This window comes from Cheilinus undulatus, linkage group 9 (genome assembly GCF_018320785.1).
Source record: "Cheilinus undulatus linkage group 9, ASM1832078v1, whole genome shotgun sequence".
In the NCBI taxonomy this organism is placed as follows: domain Eukaryota; kingdom Metazoa; phylum Chordata; class Actinopteri; order Labriformes; family Labridae; genus Cheilinus; species Cheilinus undulatus.
Genome location: NC_054873.1, coordinates 44140843 through 44160086, shown reverse-complemented (window position 1 = coordinate 44160086; position 19244 = coordinate 44140843). Strand labels below are relative to the sequence as shown.

General features: G+C 38.3%; 4 protein-coding genes across 4 annotated transcripts in view; 3 read left to right on the top strand and 1 right to left on the bottom strand.

The window, feature by feature from the left end:
* LOC121514831 overlaps positions 1-17853 on the top strand; it is a 72640-nt gene extending 54787 nt beyond the window's left edge. Inside the window, exon 7 of the mRNA XM_041795201.1 lies at positions 17526-17853. Coding sequence (XP_041651135.1) covers positions 17526-17843 — 318 coding nt within the window. The 3' untranslated portion in view covers positions 17844-17853. The remainder of the gene's footprint in view (positions 1-17525) is intronic.
* On the top strand, positions 4761-7070 carry LOC121514863 (late histone H2B.L4-like). The gene has a single exon (XM_041795245.1). It carries the CDS (start codon positions 4927-4929, stop codon positions 5296-5298), a length of 372 nt encoding a protein of 123 aa, XP_041651179.1. The 5' UTR covers positions 4761-4926; the 3' UTR covers positions 5299-7070.
* LOC121514872 (histone H2A-like) lies at positions 10103-10552 on the top strand. Its single transcript, XM_041795255.1, has one exon. The coding sequence runs from the start codon at positions 10115-10117 to the stop codon at positions 10502-10504; it is 390 nt and encodes a 129-aa protein (XP_041651189.1). The 5' UTR covers positions 10103-10114; the 3' UTR covers positions 10505-10552.
* Positions 17854-17978: 125 nt separating the features above from the next.
* On the bottom strand, positions 17979-19020 carry LOC121514860 (histone H2A-beta, sperm-like). The gene has a single exon (XM_041795242.1). It carries the CDS (start codon positions 18653-18655, stop codon positions 18278-18280), a length of 378 nt encoding a protein of 125 aa, XP_041651176.1. The 5' UTR covers positions 18656-19020; the 3' UTR covers positions 17979-18277.
* Between the last annotated feature and the right edge of the window lie 224 nt (positions 19021-19244).

The following is a 19244-nucleotide window of genomic DNA, read 5'->3' as shown; positions in this document are numbered from 1 at the left end:
TTAAGTACTTTTTCGTGATAAATGTTTTTTTTTTCCATTTTATGTACATTCATGTATAAACAGTTTTATATATGGTAAGTTGTTGTTTACCCAAAGTCTTTGATCCCCCATTAAATTCACAAACTGTTTTTCCAAACTCTTCTTCATTTTCCACTTAATACAACATGAAAACAAGAGAACAGCGTTTAGAACAAGAACCAGGGGATAAGTGGGGTACAGGGCTTGCCAAAGGCTTCAGGGAGAAATGCAAAGAAATACAAATATAATATTTAGGGTAATTTGAGCTGAATTTAGTTTTTAATGACCCGTCTAACATTATTGATAACATTATTGATAAGACAACATTAGTTCCCTTACTGTCAGTAATGTTGTCTTGTCAATTATGTTACACAATCCCATGCTACAACATGTTGATCATTTTGCTTGAATGAAATTTGTCTTATTTCAAACAGATCAAACTTATAGTAATTAACAAATTTATTAGACCACCCTAACCCTAACCAAAGTAAGGTTTATGCCACAGCTACCCTATAAATTAACAGCATTGGTAATTACCAAAATCATTTTTTATGTTTCTGCAATGGTTAATACACCAATATGTAGAAGCTCTTTAACCCAAATGATATTTTTAATGCTAAAATATCATTATTGTTATCCATGAATTTTCAAACTTATTGATTTACATAAAAACTAAAAAATAGTAAAGCACATTATTATTTCTTGATTAATATGTCAAATTATGGTTATTTACTTGCATTCCTGAACAGAAAAATTTGTTTTAGTGGTTGAATGTTACGTATGCTTGATTAATTTCTGACTTCTCAGAGAAGCCCAGTGAGCCGGCTCAAATTTGGGTGAATTCAGTTTGAAATTCCTCATTCCTGTTCAAAATGGTAAAACGTGGAGAGCTCACTGAGAATAAAACAGTCCGCATTAAAGCACTTCATGATGCTAGGTGGTCTCTAAGACAAATATGACAGGTGGTCTAATAAATTTGTTAAGCACTGTAGCTTATCAAATACTTGCGCTCTGTCTACCGCTCATCGCTGTCGTTAACAGTAGTAGTAGCTAGCAATCTGTATTCAAACAAATAATCATCAACTTTTCACATGTGCTCAAGCAGAGTCCTGTTTCTAGGGCCCTGAACCTGCAGTCCTGAGACTGCTGCCTCGATTATAATAAATCCATGGCTTTTGTGTGTGACGCTTTGTATTGAATAAATGATAAAAAGATGAATGACTGATGTTTGTGATGCCAATGCAGAAGATATGAATAATGTACCATTTGGGTGTCAATCTTTATGATACAATGATGGAGTTAAAAGGGAACATGCTTCAGAGTCCCAAGTTCACAAAATGTGAGGGGGATCCATTGTGCTTTGCTGCCACTTATATTTTGAATTGCACGCCAAACCTGTGAACCAGTCATGTTGTACAACTGGCTCGCACGGCTTCGAACGTCACCACATACCTCATCTACATAAGCCTCGATACACGCTTCACCAAAGTCTTCTTGGATTTCTCGACATGTACTTCAAAGCCTGGACATGGAAGGACACATCACTAGAAATGGGTGCAGAATTTTCTCATGGTCAAAATACAATTCAGAAGATTAAAAGAAAAACCCAATTCCTCAAAAATCATGGCCAAGGAAAAGTCACAGTCAAAGTTGAGTAATAAATTATAAATTCAAAACTTCAAAAATGTCATTAGGGCATAATGATTAATGATGGCTTCAGGTCAGGATGTTGTATCAGTATAACACCAGTAATGTGTGCGACATATTTTGTGTCTCTCATCCTGATAGACCAGCATGTATGGTCCAGAGGGGACATCAGAGAGGACTGTGGACCCATTGTCAACATAAACCACTTCAACCCAGCCTTCAAAAGCAACATATGGATGAGTACTCTTTATACTTTTGTTGAATTGCAATGCACCTTGCATCCCTCTTTTCCACGTTATCAAGAGCTGGATAGTGAGGCAGACTGGCACTGACTGACTAGCTTGTTTATTGGCAAGGACCAAAAAGTAGAGGAAAGGTGCTTGAGTAGGCAGAGCCCAGTGAATGTCCAAACTGGTGGCCTTATTGGGATTTTTCACATTTCCAGTTTTTAGTTTTCAAATGTCAGCTGACTCTAGTTTTAAATAGGACATTTTTTTGTTGTAATTATGTTCCCTCTAGTGGTTTATTCAGGGTATAGATAGTCAATGTAATCCCAAAGTCCAACAGCCTGGCAAATTGGTGGATCCTTATGTTACTAAATCAAGGATCTGTAGGCATTAAATCACTACGTAAGTTTGTGATGTTTTTATAGGCTACTCAGGGCTTCTTCAGGTTATTGATAACTGTATGAATTATGGTCAAAACACTAAATGCATAGATTTTTCATCAAGTTACATGAAACTTGTGCTGCTAGCTGGCTGGTTCCCCGTACCGCCGGTCTGGCAATGACTCCCGGGCCCCTTTTCCCCCCAGTCCACCCCTTCTCTCATGTATACAGTCGCTAGAAAAAGTATGTGAACCCTTTGAGATTTCTTGGATTTCTGCATAAATTGGTCATCAAATGTGTTCCGATCTTCATCTAATTCACAACAATAGACAAACACAGTCTGCTTAAACTAATACTGCACAAAAAATATGTTTTCATATTTATATTGAACTAAACATGTAAACACTCACAGTGCAGGGTGGAAAAAGTATGTGAACCCCGAGGCTAATTACTGGTTGCCCCTCCTTTGGCAGCAATTCAACCAAATGTTTCCTGTAGTTGCAGATCAGACTTGCACAATGGTCAGGAGGAATTTTGGACCATTCCTCTTTACAAAACTGTTTCAGTTCAGCAATATTCTTGGTATGTCTGGTATGCATCGCTCTCTTGAGGTCATGCCACAGCATCTCAATCGAGTTGAGGAAGGTGTATTTTCTTCTGTTGAAGCCATTCTGTTGTTGATTTACTTTTATGCTTTGGGTCGTTGTCCTGTTGCATCACCCATCCTCTGTTGAGCTTCAGTTGGCAGACAGGTGGTCTTAAGTTTTCCTGTAAAATGTCTTGATAAAATTGGGAATTCATTTTTCCGTCAATGACCACAATCTGTCCAGGCCCTGAGGCAGCAAAGCAGCCCCAAACCATGATGGCCCCTCTACCATATTTCACAGTTGGGATGAGGTTTTGATGTTGGTGTGCTGTGCCTTTTTTTCTCCACACATAATGTTGTGTGTTCCTTCCAAACAACTCAATTTTGGTTTCATCTATGGACGGAATATTTTGCCAGTAGTGCTGTGGAACATCCAGGTGCTCTTTTGTAAACTTCAAACGTGCAGCAATGTGTTTTTTGGACAGCAGTGGCTTCCTCCGTGGTGTCCTCCCATGAACTCCGTTCTTGTTTAATGTTTTACTTATTGTAGATTTGTCAACACAAATGTTGGCATGTGCCAGAGATTTCTGTAAGTCTTTAGCTGACACTCTAGGATTCTTCTTCACCTCATTGAGCATTCTGCGCTGTGCTCTTACAGTCATCTTTACAGGACGACCACACCTAGGGAGAGTAGCAACAGTGTTGAACCTTCTCCATTTGTAGACAGTCTGTCTTACCATGGACACATGAACATCAAGACTTTAAGAGATACTTTTGTAACCCTTTCCAACTTCGTGCAAGTCAACAATTTTTGATCGTAGGTCTTCTGAGAGCTCTTTTGTGCCAGGCGTGGTTCACATCAGGCAATGCTTCTTGAGAACAGCAAATTCAACACTGGTGTGTGTTTTTTATACAGCAGGACAGCTTTAACCAACACATCCAATCTCATCACATTGATTGGACTCCAGGTTGGCTGACTCCTGGCTCCAATTAGCTCTTGCAGAAGTCATTAGCCTAGGGGTTCACATACTTTTGCCACCCTGCACTGTGAGTGTTTAAATAGTTTGATCAATAAAAACATAAAAACATATCATTTTTTGTGCAGTATCAGTTTAAGCAGACTGTGTTTGTCTATTGTTGTGACTTAGATGAAGATTGAAACACATTTGATGACCAATTTATGCAGAAATCCAAGAAATCTCAAAGGGTTCACATACTTTTTCTAGCGACTGTAGCTTCAAGTGTATACAGTAGTCAGGTCAAAACTATATATAATTTCACATGTTTTTTACACTGCATGGCACCATTGCACTGTTTAACTCGCTGCTGTACTTCATTATAGTAGATGGAGGCTAAAAGTAAAAGGGATTATTGCAGAAATAAACATACTAAAACTATATTGTTGGGGCAAATGTTTTATAGAGGATTAGTCTGCTTTGGATGTAAAGTTAACCACTTAGACCTACATTGTCTATGATTCCAGTTACAGTTAGGGATTGAAAATCTCCAAATTTATGTAAAGCAAATAGCTAGAATTGGTCCTAACAGAAATCTTATACAGGACAGTTGTGGTGCCTTGAAGTAGTCAGGATTTAATAGTAGGGTCTCAGATATAACATCATGTTTTCTAACAGTTGAGCCAAAAAAGATCACTTCCTAAGACTTATTACATAATCCATGTCTTCCACAGAAAGCTGAAGGAAAACACAATGTGTCCCACATTTTATCAGCCGAAGCTGTGTGATATTTGGTCGATAATATCAGGTAAATATTGGATAAAGGGTGAATTGTCTCTCTAACATGGGGTAAATGTTTTTGTAACACTCTCTACTCTTCTCATAAACATGTTTCAACACATTTATCCTCAACTGTTAAACCGCCAAACCACAGTTCAACTTATCAGGCCCACCAAACTTTGTCTGACTTCCGCTGTCAGTGATGCAATCATCTCCAGATCAGCCAATTGTAGAGTGGAGACAATGCAGCTCACTTTGCATCAGAGATGTATAAAATCAGCCAGTGCTTCCTTTATTAGCTATATCAACAGAAAACAACTTTGACTGTGACAATGCCTGAAGGCGGAAAGAGTGTTGCAAAGAAGGGCAACAAGAAAGCTTTGCCCAAGAAGTCCAAGGACGGCAGGAAGAGGAGAAAGGCCAGGAAGCAGAGCTATGCTATCTACGTCTACAAGGTCCTGAAGCAGGTCCACCCTGACACCGGCATCTCCTCTAAGGCCATGAGCATCATGAACTCCTTCGTCCATGACATCTTTGAGCGCATCGCTGGTGAGGCCTCCCGTCTGGCTCTCTACAACAAGCGTTGCACCATCACCTCCAGGGAGATCCAGACTGCTGTCCGCCTGCTGCTGCCCGGAGAGCTGGCCAAGCACGCCGTGTCTGAGGGTACCAAGGCTGTCACCAAGTACACCAGCTCCAAGTAAACCACATATGGAGAAAACTATAAACCAACGGCTCTTCTAAGAGCCACACACTCTGACTGAAAGAGCAAATATTCTACTGGGCTCATTATGATTTATTTCATCATTTGCTTTATCTTCGATTAGAACGTATTAGAGATCATAGCATCAGGCTATACACAAGAGAAAGGTAAGAAAAATAAAGATACCTGAACATTACTAAGTGGGATAAATTTCATGTTTAATACATCATCTAAAATGATGTGTTTGTTTAAAGTGATGTGTCATTGAATTTCTCAAGCCTGTTTTATTGATGTATGATATTGTCATCATATCCAGTAGGCAATGTTTTATCTTCAAAGTGCTGAAATGTTTCAGGAGGACATATCAGTGTTCTGAAATTATTTCAAATACGTGTCCATCTTTTAGCATGTGTTATTACTAATTTCCATGATTCTCATGGATAACTGATTCAGATCTTAAATCTGAAATTCTGTATTTTTTCTTTAAAGGCACTGAATTCCTGATGCATTCAGACAGTGAGCAGCATGTTTTAAACACAAATTTAACTTCATCTGGTTATGAGAATTGAGCAACAGATTCCAGACATTTCACAAAGAATGATTTACAGCTTATAACTGCCGTTGGTGGTTAAACCGCCATGGCTGGTAAGCATTTTTCTACTTCTGCTGTTTCACTGGAAGTTCCACCCATCATCATAAGACCCTCAGGAATCAGAGGAAAGCACAAGATTATTATACTCAAGCAAGAGTACAGTGACTTTGGTTATAATTTACTTATGAAGAAGTAAAGTACTGGAAAATTAATTTAAACAAGTTATTCATTCAAAAGTTGTTGGCATATTATAAATGTTGATAGAAACATTTGAAAATAGATGAGGTTTTTCATTTATGGTTCATTTAAAGTGTTACAAATGTCATCTTATTTTGAAAATGTATTAAAATGTAGACCTATTTCTTTCATTTCTCACAAGATTACATGACTTTATTGTGACAGCAACTATTAACTCAGGTCTGATAGATCAACATCCATAGCACTCATTGAATTGACAGAAGAAATTTCAAATTAGACATGTCTAGTGCCAGTGGAGTGTTTATTGATTTAAAAAAAAGCATATACCAATGTGAATCATAAATTATTACTCTGGAGAGATGTTATTAGGAGTGTAGAAATGATCTGGATGAGTAGCTTTTTGAAAATCAGACAAAGTTGCAAGTTTGTAAGTATGGGTGAACATAAGTCTACATCTGGAGATTTACTCTGGAGTTCTTCAAGGGCCTGAAATTGTTCATACTTTACACAAATGATATTTGCAGGTCATCAGAAATAGAAATACCAATCTTTATCTAAATCACGTGTTAAAATGAATAAATCCGATTGAATTTATCACAGCACAAATCATGTGTGAAGCATGAAAAGCATTACTCCTGACAGGTATCCAAAAAATTCAACAGAGTGTGAATATGACATGAGGGGAAACCATGAAAAAAAAATATCCTTTAATAACAATGAAGGTAAGAGTGATTGGAAACTTAATTCAAACAAAGCAAACACCTAATTCAGTTCATGAAGTTGTATGAAAATAAAATGTTGAAAAGATAAAAAGAAAAGGAGCGAGTGGGGTAACTTGTTGGATTTTCTTTTTCTTTGTTTTCCTCTGGTATGGATACAGGGTAGATTATTATGTTAGATACACTATATTGCCAAAAGTATTTGCTCACCTGCCTTGACTCGCATATGAAATTGATCCCATTCTTAATCCATAGGGTTTAATATGACGTTGGTCCACCCTTTGCAGCTAGAACAGCTTCAACTCTTCTGGGAAGGCTTTCCACAAGGTTTAGGAGTGTGTTTATGGGAATTTTTGACCATTCTTCCAGAAGCACATTTGTGAGGTGACACACTGATGTTGAACGAGAAGACCTGACTCTCAGTCTCTGCTCTAATTCATCCCAAAGGTGTTCTGTCGGGTTGAGGTCAGAACTCTGTGCAGGCCAGTCAAGTTCATCCACACCAAACTCTCTCATCCATGTCTTTATGGACCTTGCTTTGTGCACTGGTGCACAGTCATGTTGGAACAGGAAGGGGCCATCCCCAAACTGTTCCCACAAAGCTGGGAGCATGAAATTGTCCAAAATCTCTTGGTATGCTGAAGCATTCAGAGTTCCTTTCACTGGAACTGAGGGGCCAAGCCCAGCTCCTGAAAAACAACCCCACACCATAATCCCCCCTCCACCAAACTTCACACTTGGCACAATGCAGTCAGACAAGTACCGTTCTCCTGGCAACCGCCAAACCCAGACTTGTCTATCAGATTGGTGGATGGAGAATCACGATTCGTTGCATCTCCATTGCTTTAGAGTCCAGTGGCAGCGTGCTTTACACCACTGCATCTGACGCTTTACATTGCACTTGGTGATGTATGGCTTGGATGCAGCTGCTCGGCCATGGAAACCCATTCCAGAAAGCTCTCTACACACTGTTCTTGAGCTAATCTGAACGCCAATCTGAGGTCTGTAGCCATTGACTCTGCAGAAAGTTGCCTCAGCATCCACTGACCCTACTCTGTCATTTCACATGGCCTACCACTCCGTGGCTGAGTTGCTGTTGTTCCCAATCCTTTCCACTTTGTTATAACACCACTGACAGTTGACTGTGGAATATTTAGGAGCGAGGAAATTTCACCACTGGACTTGTTGCACAGGTGGCATCCTATCACAGTACCACGCTGGAATTCACTGAGCTACTGAGAGCGACCCATTCTTTCACAGGTGTTTGTAGAAACAGTCTGCATGCCTAGGTGCTTGATTTTATACACCTGTGGCCATGGAAATGATTGGAACACCTGATTTCAATTATTTGGATGGGTGAGTGAATGCTTTTGAGATGTAGTGTGCGTTCTATTGAAAAATAAATAAGAGGTAGGATATAAAAACGTGTAAACTTCATCCTACTCTTTTTTTAACATGTTTTGTTCGTCTCATGTTGGATGTGTCAGATGGTAATTTTTGTACTTCTTTTTTAACTTACACTGCTTTTCTTTGTCAAATATTTATTATCTTTTGTTGACATGTAAAAAATAAGGACATAAATCAATCAAGGTTTCATCTGTTTGTCAAATTAACAGTTGTACATAAATTTAACAGTCATGCCACTGTTTTTTGTAATTTCAACTGAAGAAGAATGAAAAAGCAACTCAGCATTAAACACACAAGGGGGTCTTTTAAGGAAAACAGAAAACCTTTAAATGTTTAGAATATATGACCATGAAATAAACAACTCTAAATAAATTTAGTGTTTCACATTTAATTAACATTTCCCCTAGAACATATTCAACGTGAGTTGATTACGGCAAATAGAAAGATTTTATATCAGTCTTTATAAATTTAATATAAGCTTAAAGTCCCACTTTAACAAAAAAAAAACACAAGCTAGTCCACATCCGAGCACTTTTGAGCAAGAATACCTGGATGCAGCAGAGGACCTCGACTTCACACCGGAAGTCGGATGAGCATCGCCAAATCCTGTCTTCTAATACCGGAAGCCATTTGAACTTAACATCGTCATTGTTGGTTTCTTTGTGCGTTGCCGCCACATTAATAGAGGAAGGTCTGCCACATAAGGAAATGCAAGTAGACAAACAACATGTGAGTTTTTGGACTAACAAGCAGAGCGATAACATTACACTAATTTTAAAGAATCAATTTATGATCCAAATTTTATCAGCTGTTTTTCCATGATATACTTTCAGTACAATACTTTTAGATAAACTCAGTTAAATGTATTTTTTAGGTGACACTGTCACAAAATGTCCTTGTTAAGTCATACAAATTTTTTATACTTATGAAAGAAAAGTAGAAAAAAATATTGATGTATGCTGATTTAATAGCAGTCTTTTTTTGTACATATACATTTTTGCCTCGAAGGTGTAAAGAGGGTAGTAAATGTTACAGCTGGCACTACAAAAAAAAAAAAAAAAAAAAAAAATGCAAGTGCAATCAAATCAATTTTGTTGCTAATCTTTGACCCATCCAAGACTCTTATCAGCACCAAAGCCCCATCTTTCCACTTTTAATTTTATGGAAAATAATCCACTTTTTGTGTTTTTATGCAGGAAAAAAATGGAAATTTTTCAAATAATCAAACTGGCATTTAAAGGGTTAAAATCTTGAAAATAATTGAATGTTTGGTAGTTTTGAGCAGGTCTGAAGGTGTTAAAGAGATTTATGAAAAAAAAGTGGAAAAAATATTGATGTATGCTGATTTAATGGCAGTGTTTTGTACGTGTACATTTTTGGCCACGAAGGTGTGAAGAGGGTACAAAATTTGTTGAGAGTTGAATGACATTTAAGAGTAAAACATGTTGGATTTCAAAAATTCAACGAGAAAGAAAAGTTCCTGTAGAAATTCATGCCACATGCTGTAAAACTGACAAAATGATCACAAGTTTAAAAAAAACAAACTTGCAAAAAATGGCCAAAAATGCCCGAGGAGGGCACAAGGGTTAAACAGAAAAGTGTCTCTTCTCTTTGTTTCAACCTTTCGGACTTAAATGGTGGGGTCTTTTATTTTGGAAAATCACAGGAGAACGATGGAGGAAGTTGCCTAATGTCTATGATAAATTTACACAGAGCAGCTGCTCTGTAAAGACAGAAACGTTTTGCTTTCTGATTGGACAAAAGTACATACGCTCAGTCTGACCAATAACAGACCGGCTAGGCGGAGCTCTGGGGATTTATATACTCATAGACTCATCTGTTCGCCACTGAAATCTAACAACAAGTTTGTTTATTTATCGGTGAATACCAACAATATCATCATGTCTGGAAGAGGTGCAGGCAAGCAAGGCGGAAAAGTCAGAGGCAAGCCAAAAACCCGCTCCTCCCGTGCCGGGCTCCAGTTCCCGGTCGGTCGTGTTCACAGACTGCTCCGCAAGGGAAACTATGCCGAGCGTGTGGGAGCCGGAGCCCCCGTCTACCTGGCGGCTGTGCTCGAATACCTGACCGCTGAGATCCTCGAGCTGGCTGGCAATGCTGCCCGGGACAACAAGAAGACCAGGATCATCCCCCGTCACCTGCAGCTGGCTGTCCGCAACGACGAGGAGCTCAACAAGCTGCTGGGAGGAGTCACCATCGCTCAGGGAGGTGTGTTGCCCAACATCCAGTCTTGTCTGCTGCCCAAGAAGGGTGAGAAGGCCGCTAAGAAGTAGACTTGATAATACCAAGCCCGCTACATTCAACGCAAAGGCTCTTTTAAGAGCCACCCACCTAAAACAAAGAGCATTATCCTTTTTACGTTCTATGTTACTTTAATCATCAGTGCTGTGGGATTTTAGGCTCTTGTCCCCTACAGGACCCACAATATCCTTCAGTTAATTAAGCTAAAGTAAAGTACTAGATAATAAATATGAAAGGAGCATTTATTAAAGAGTTAATTGTAACGATGGAAAAAAAAACACTAGGGAAACAAAGCTTTTAAATCATTAATGAATACCAGTGTTATCACTGAAAACTTCATTCATCTTGAATCAATAAAAACTAAATCTTTTGTGTTCTGACAAAGTTGAAAATGTCAAGATGGTAAGCAAAAGTCATATTTCAGAGAACAAAAATGTACTTCACATTTGTTCCTTCACACAACTGCTAGTTTTGACCTCAACGTTCACAAACATCTGCTTCAAAAATATAGTAAAACAAAGTCAGGTTCAGAACACGTCTTGTCCCTTTTCTCAACAATCAGTAGTGATGTGCGGATCGATACCGAAATATCGATCCCTCCGATACCAGAGACTTATGTTTTAGAATCGATTCTCAAACAAAATATCGATATTTTAATAAATGTAGTTTGCCATTAACAGGAATACAGTGGAGAGTAAAAACACCATCGCAAACTTGTTGTAATGATTCCTAGTTTGTAGGAACTACTTCTTCTTCCGCCTGTCAGTCACATGCGTAATACGGCTCTGTAAGAGTGTCACTGGTCACAACGTGCTGCTGCTCGCTAAAACGCAGTCATGTGAGGATATATTTCAGCTCCATAAACAGCAGCGACGCGGCATGTGATGTATGTGAGAAGACAGTAAAGTATTAAGACAGTTAAACATCTGAGAATCAACCATAAACAGACTATGATGAGGCGATCCAGAGAGCAGGAGAGGAGAGAGACAGGTGCTGCCAGGGCGAGACAGACGTCACTCTCGGAGTCCCAGTGCTGCAGGCAGAAACTATCCAGGTAAGAATGGAAAGAATAAGGAGGTGTTGGAGATGTGTAGTGATATACGTCTGTCTACTAGACTTAGGTTTCATTTTAATGATCAAACAACGGGAGTTCCCTGCATTCTTAAAGCTACGGAATCCTATTCTATACAAATGTTCATTAATATAAAAAAGGTTATTAAATTAGTAATGAAATAAATAAATGCCACAATAAACAACTGCATGAGCTCAGCTTTGAGTAAAAATCTGTCCCTGAGATCACCTCACATCTATTCAGTAGGCCTAGATTTAGTCAAGTAAGGCTACCTGTAAAGTAAAACATTTAAAGTGGATTACATAGGCTAGGTGTTACTAAAATATACATTATACTTGCAATAAAACAGGTATTGAGGGCTAAAAAAAAAAAAAAAGCTAAGATAAAACTGAAAAACATTTTATAAATAAGATAGATAATAACATTGTTTCTATAAAATATTTTTCTTGTATTATTTTCAGTCTCATTTGTTTTGACTGATGGTTAATTGAATATTTTGAAATGTAGTAGTGACGAACTTATGCAATTATTGTGACATTTATTTTATTGTCATTAAATTATGTATTTTAATAGCAATTTCAATGGGTAACATAGCTTTTTATATGAGATGGCAAGTATATGAAAACTGTTAATTCTTTAGTTTTAGTGTAGGCTGTTTTGAGAGTCTACACACATAGCTGAACCTAAATAAGATTAAGAATTCACTGCAAGTATCAGTATCGGATCAGTATCAGCGATACCAGCCTGAATTTTACTTGGTATCAGATCGGAAAGGAAATCAGTGGTATCGCATATCACTAACAATCAGTAAAATTTATCTTCCATGTTTTTATTGCTCTGATTGAAATTATACAGTCAAAAAATAAAGGCTGATAATTGAATATGGCATTTAAAGCCTACTGTATATGCGTGGGAAACAAAATGACTATTGCGACTTTCACTTGATCAAAATTGGTCAAAATTTCCCTTTTTCATGATTTTCACAGGGAATTGCTTCTCCAAGGTAGACACGGCGTCATCACAAAAGAGCCATATGTGGCTCAAAAGCCATGTCTTAACACTGGTGTGGTGTTCAGTGTGACTTTTAACTTGAATATCTAAAACATCACACACAATATTTCTCCCACAGTACCTAAAAAAATGGATGGGCCTGTACATAATTTACATTTCTGCAAATGAAACATTTGCCCCCATATTAATATTATGTACGCATGCTTGTTTCTTACAATTTCTGTAGTCTTTTTGCTTTTTTAACATAAATTTCAAAGCACTTTGTCAATGAAAATTGATATATAGTCATAATTTTGGAAAATTATTTAGTTCTCATATACTCTGTCAAAAATATTAGTTCAGTTATAAAATATCTGCCACCAAAATTATTAAATCTCTAGGCATGGTGACCCTCATAGTAAACACAAACATAAAGCTGCACCATAAAAACATAAAAAGTGTTTCTGAAGTCAAGATATTCAGCAGAAATGTCAGCGTTACCAGAGGTGTCAAGTAACTAAGTACAAATACTTCGTTACCTTACTTGGGTAGAAATTTGGGGTATCTATACTTTACTGGATTAATTCTTTTTCAGCCGACTTTTTACTTCTACTCCTTCCATTTTCACGCAATTATCTGTACTTTCTACTCCTTACATTTTAAAAATAGCCTCATTACTCCTATTTCATTTCAGCTTGTTTTCATTCCGGTTTGTCATCATTCAACAAAAAAAAACAAAAAACAAAAAACAAAAACCTATCCAGATAAATCCAGATAGAGTGAATTTGATTGTGGTTGGATGAGAAGTATAAACATAATACCATTCTGACACTCTATTGGTTTGTACGCGATCCATCGCACTTGCACACAACACAAATCACATCACACTCCAGCAAGGAAATAACAGACGTATGTAGCCTAGTACGAAGATGTCCGTGGCAGAGACTCAAGAGAACTGGAGCGAAATGTCCCAACCAATCACCAGCAAGGAGGTTGGTAGCCAGGGAGGCCAATACTTATAGGCAACTAGTCATCATATCTTCCGATCCATCAAACACATGTTAATGCTCAGGAGTTCACATATATGGTTTGTTTGTTTGTTTGTTTGTTTGTTTGTTTGTTTGGATCCCCATTAGCTTAAGCATCAGCCGTAAGCTATTCTTCCTGGGGTCCACAGTTTACATTGTGACAATACAGTTTATACAATCAAAAATCACAGTATACAAACATAAGACAATACATCACATTACACCAACAGAACAGACATTTAACAATTACAACTCACTCAAAGTCAGAGACAACAGACATTACAATTGCTCCAAGTGACTCTAAAGAAAAGACGTCAGCAAGCCCATGTGTTCAACAAAGTATTCAAATTTAGCATTGGCTACTAAAGTTTCTTAGGTGATAATATCTTCTCAGGGATTTTTTAAAACTATAAAGAGTATTATGTTGTTTAACATCATTGGGAAGCAAGTTCCATTCCTGCATTGCTCTGTACGTTACTGAGCGCTGAGCTGTTGAAGTCCTTACTTTAGGCAAAATAAAACAACCTGTAACAGCATGCCTGGTAGAGTGATGATGTACATCTGTACTAAAGGAGAGCTTTTCATATAAATTAATAGGAGTTTTAGTTGTTATGACATTCCATAAGAAAACCATCAGTGAATATAATTATTTTTAACTTCAACCCATGAGAGACTTTCATGCATTTTACTAACATTTGACCTAAACCTGCATGACAGAGCTACACGTGCAGCCTTATTCTGGACCAGCTGTAGTTTCTTAATGTTGCTGATGGAATACTGGACCAGACTACAGAGCAGTAATCCAGATGACAAAAAAACAAAGCCTGAATTAGTTGTAGAACTGTTTTTGGTGAGGAGTACTTGGCGCACCTCTTAATAAGTGACAAAGTATTTCCCATCTTAGTCACTAGTTTTTGTACCTGCTTGTCCCAGGACAGTCTCTGATCTATAATAACACCCAGAAGTTTGACATCATCTACCCGATTTAATAAAGTCTGGTTTATCCTGAGCTCAAGCTTTGGTTTAGAACATAAACAATAAGTAGTTCCAACTACTAGGCTAGTTGTTTTGGGTACATTTAATACAAGTTTATTGTTGCTGATCCAGTCTACCACTGACTGTGACTCTCTCTGTAAATTAACATTTAAATGATCAATATTTTCATCCGATAGATATATGGTAGAATCATCAGCATACATTGAGGTACTCGCCTTATCTAAAACAGAGGGAAGGTCATTAGTGAAAATTGTGTGCAGGAGTGGCCCAAGACAGCTTCCATAATCTGACTTATTAATTTATTGGATATGTTGTAGTTCTGTGTCTGCACAGTATTTTTAAGTTTTTCTATTTTAGTTAGGAAATAATCATTTAGGTGATTTGCTATATCTTTAGGTTTTGTAAAGAATGCATCTTCACTCTCTACATACGCAGGAATTGATTTAGTGTTTCCTCCAAGTACATAGTTCAAGGTATTCCATAATTGTTTACTATCATGTTTAGTTTCTTCTATTTTATTATCATAACATAACTTATTTTTCTTCTTATTTAATTTAGTTACAAAGTTCCTAAGTCAACAATATATTTGCCAGTCAGATTTAAAGTTAGATGAAATTGCTGTCAGTTTAGCTTGATCTTGTTCCTTTATCTAACCATGGGCTGTTTATATTCCTAACGGTACATTTTTTGATAGGTGCATGATAATCAACAATAGTCATTAAAACTTGATCAAACACCTGGAAAGCTTTCTCAGGATCCTTTTGTAGAAAAACCTCAGACCAGGTGGCCTTCTTGACATCATCTTCATATTTGGACACATTGAAATTCCTCATGGATCTTTTCATAATTATTTTTGAACCTGATGAGGAACTTTTGTCTTTCTTACAACTGCAATAAGATTATGGTCACTGCAGCCTACTGGAACAGATACCGAATTAGAACAAAACTCAGGTCTGTTTACAAAGATATGATCAATACAAGAAGCTGACCTGCTACCATCTGTTTTTACACATATTCTAGTTGGTCTATTAATTATCTGAGATAGCCCAGAAGCTGCAGATCCAGCAGATGTTTACTGGTTCTTGAATGTATTTTCATTGTACTAAAATGTGTTCATTTCTAATGGGCATAAACGCAGCTGAAACAAGTGCATCCCAGATTTTTCAGCATTAACATTTTACGGTTTTTCTCAGTCACTTTGGTACATTTCTCAGATCATAATTGAAATTCTCAAAACTACTTGTTCAATCTTCACATCATTGTGTCACTTGTGCACATCTAAAAAGCAGTTTCTCATTTCTTTGAACCAGTTGCAAATCCTTTGGTACATCCATGAAAATGATTATGTACAATTCTCTGCTGTTTCCTACATTATCAATTGCTTATGTCATGTTGATCAAAATGTATTATAATGGGTCTCTGTTGAATAGTCTCACCCCCCACAACATTTAGGCATTAATTCATCACATAAGTCTTTACATGCAAAATGGTTAAACAAGTTGTCATAATATTTCAAGCATATTTCTATACATTTCCATTAGACTGTTTTTTCCTAAATCTGTCCTGAATTAGTAAATTGCTCCCAGGTAAATCTTGACTTTCTCTAATGAAGGGAAATGTGTGAAGCGTTACATCAACCAATGATCAAGGAATTTGATCGAGGAGAATCTGATGATTGAGGAATTTTGTCAGCATGGGGATTGAAAGTATATGATCGCCAGCCACATACACAGATGACCCTTCTGGCTGCCATGGATGCAGCGAGTGATGACATCACTGCAGATACCTGCAGAGGCTGGATGAGACACTCTAAAAGACTCTTTCCACGCTGCATTGCAAGAGAAGATATTCACTGTGATGTAGCTGAGAATTTGTGGCCCAACAGACAGGAGCGTCAGGAGGTGTAGGAAGACTGCATTGTAATTCCTACAGCACTGCATGTACAGGTTTCCTTAAGAAGACTGTCCTATGTTAACATTTCTACTTTTGTTTTTCTTGTTTTTTTTTTTCTTTGTGCTATGCAGTGCTGTCTTTTCCTTTCTGTATTGCAATGACATGGTCTGTCAACAAATTACAGTACAAACAATAAAAGCGTAAATGTGAATTTTGTCCAGTCTCTTGCAATCAATCTCCCACACACACGAAGGTGTAACTTACAAGTTACAATAATTGTCATCAAAACTCTAGTCATAGTTTACATCAGAACATCCCTCCATCCCTCCTGTCCTATCTGTACACAATGACACAAGGACTTTTCATTCTGATGGCACTGACGTGTTCATTGACACAGATGTTTACTTTTGAGATGAACTAAGGATTTTGAGCAAGAGACTGGCTTTTGCAGGTAATCCATGGTGTTTTGCTATTTGTACAAATTGTTTTGAGAAATGCACCTACTGTTTTTCAAACGTCGAGGATGATTCGAGAAATATACCAAAGTGACTGAGAAAACTGTAATATAACATTATGGTCATCATGGCCTTTAGAAAAATGTTTTTTGGGGAGGTGGGGTAGTGCACTATAGATCCCTGTGGCACGGCCTAGGCTTTTGTCCTTCATGGCATTTTTCCCCCTTACATTACCTTTACTTTTATACTTTAAGTAGTTTTGAAACCAGTACTTTTACACTTTTACTTGAGTAAAAGCTTGAGTTGATACTTCTACAGAAGTCTTTTTAAACCCTCGTATCTTGAGTAATGAATGTGAATACTTTGACATCTCTGAACGTTACTAATCGATAAAGAGCTAGAGGTTTTTTCCATCTCCCAAGAATAAACCAAGCTTTAATTTTGAAAAACTTCAACCGGATATGCAATGGCTTAAAGAACTGAATTTGACACAGGAAGAGGAAAATGATGGCGGACTAATCGCGAGCTGATTTCTCCCCAAACGTCCGCAGAAAAGATTTATAAACACGCCCTTCAACAGCGCGTTATATCAGTTTGACTACGGTTTGAAACTGTTAAGATCAAAATGAGCGGACGCGGAAAGGGAGGAAAAGGACTCGGTAAAGGAGGCGCCAAGCGTCACCGTAAAGTTCTCCGTGATAACATTCAGGGAATCACCAAGCCCGCTATCCGCCGCCTGGCTCGCCGCGGTGGAGTCAAGCGTATCTCCGGTCTCATCTACGAGGAGACCCGCGGAGTGTTGAAGGTTTTCCTGGAGAACGTCATCCGTGATGCCGTCACCTACACCGAGCACGCCAAGAGGAAGACTGTCACCGCCATGGATGTGGTCTACGCTCTCAAGAGACAGGGACGCACTCTTTACGGATTCGGAGGTTAAACTGTGTCATTAAAACCTTACACAACGGCTCTTTTAAGAGCCACCCAAACGTCTTAAGGGCAACATGTTTTTCTATTACTGCATACTTTATTTGATAACTAAACGTGCTACGTCTAAAGAAAACACCGCTCCAGGTAAAGTAACTAGACTTTTATTTCCTTCAGGGCAGCAGTGCTTTCACATGGACATTAACGTACATCCCGCTCACAATCTCACACTCCTCGTTCAGTTAGGAGTTTATCTCAACCCAGACAGATGAAATAAGTCATTAGTCATAGCTGATGTGCATACATGGCGCAGGAATGAGTCTGATCATCTTCAGGAAATGTCAACCATTGAAGTGGCTCTGAGAAGAGCCGCTGGGTTTCTTCTCTGCCACAGTCACATATTAAATACCACAACATATCGCTCAAACCCTCCGTCTGACGAGTTTGTCACTTTGGCCACAGAGCAGGATTTAGATAGGGCACCACGCCGCCCTCGGGGATGGTCACTCGTCTCAGTAACTTGTTGAGCTCCGGGTCAATGCAGACAGACAGCTGTAGGTATCGGGGGATGATACGTCTCTTCCCGCTGTCACGGGCCATGTTACCAGCCAGCTCCATCACCTCAGAAGTCAGGTACTCCAGCACAGCCGCCAGGTACACACTGGCTCCGGCTCCCACACGCTTGGAATACTTTCCCTTACGGAGCAGCCTGTGGACACGACCGACAGGGAACTTCAGCCCAGCACGGGAGGAGCGGCTCTTTGCTGCGGCTCTCGTCTTCCCGCTTCTACCGCTTCCTGACATGTTTATTTTCAATGCAATCATAGGGCTGTATCTCACTTTATATCAACGCGGCTCCACCCAGCTGGCAAACATTATCAAATGTGTGTAACTACAGTATGAAGTGATGTTTAGACAAGTGCACAGCATGTTGAGACATGCCCAGTACAAATGTAGGGTTGCCAGGTCCGCGGTTTTCCCGCGAAACTGGGCTACGTTTCAAATACTGCCACAGGTGAAGCGGGCCCATTTTTTAAGTCCTGTGTATGAGCAGGGGTGCCCACACTTTTTTTTAATATTAAATATAAATATTTAAAAAAGAGAATAAAACCAACAAACTAAAGACCAAATAGAAATGGTAAATAATGAACATCAGTGACATTTTTACATAGTGGCTTTCTCGTGTTTTATCATACCTGTAGTTAAGCTCCATTGTATATTTCGTTTAACTTTACATACCATGTATGGTTAAAAGTTGCTGAACTGTGGGTGTAGGTGAAACCTAATAATAATCAGGAACCATTTGATGATGTCAGTTTAACATGTAAACATGACATTACTATTATATTATTCCTTAATTTCCAGTGTGCTTCTACTTCTTGAATATTCATGAGATATTAGTGTTCATAATATC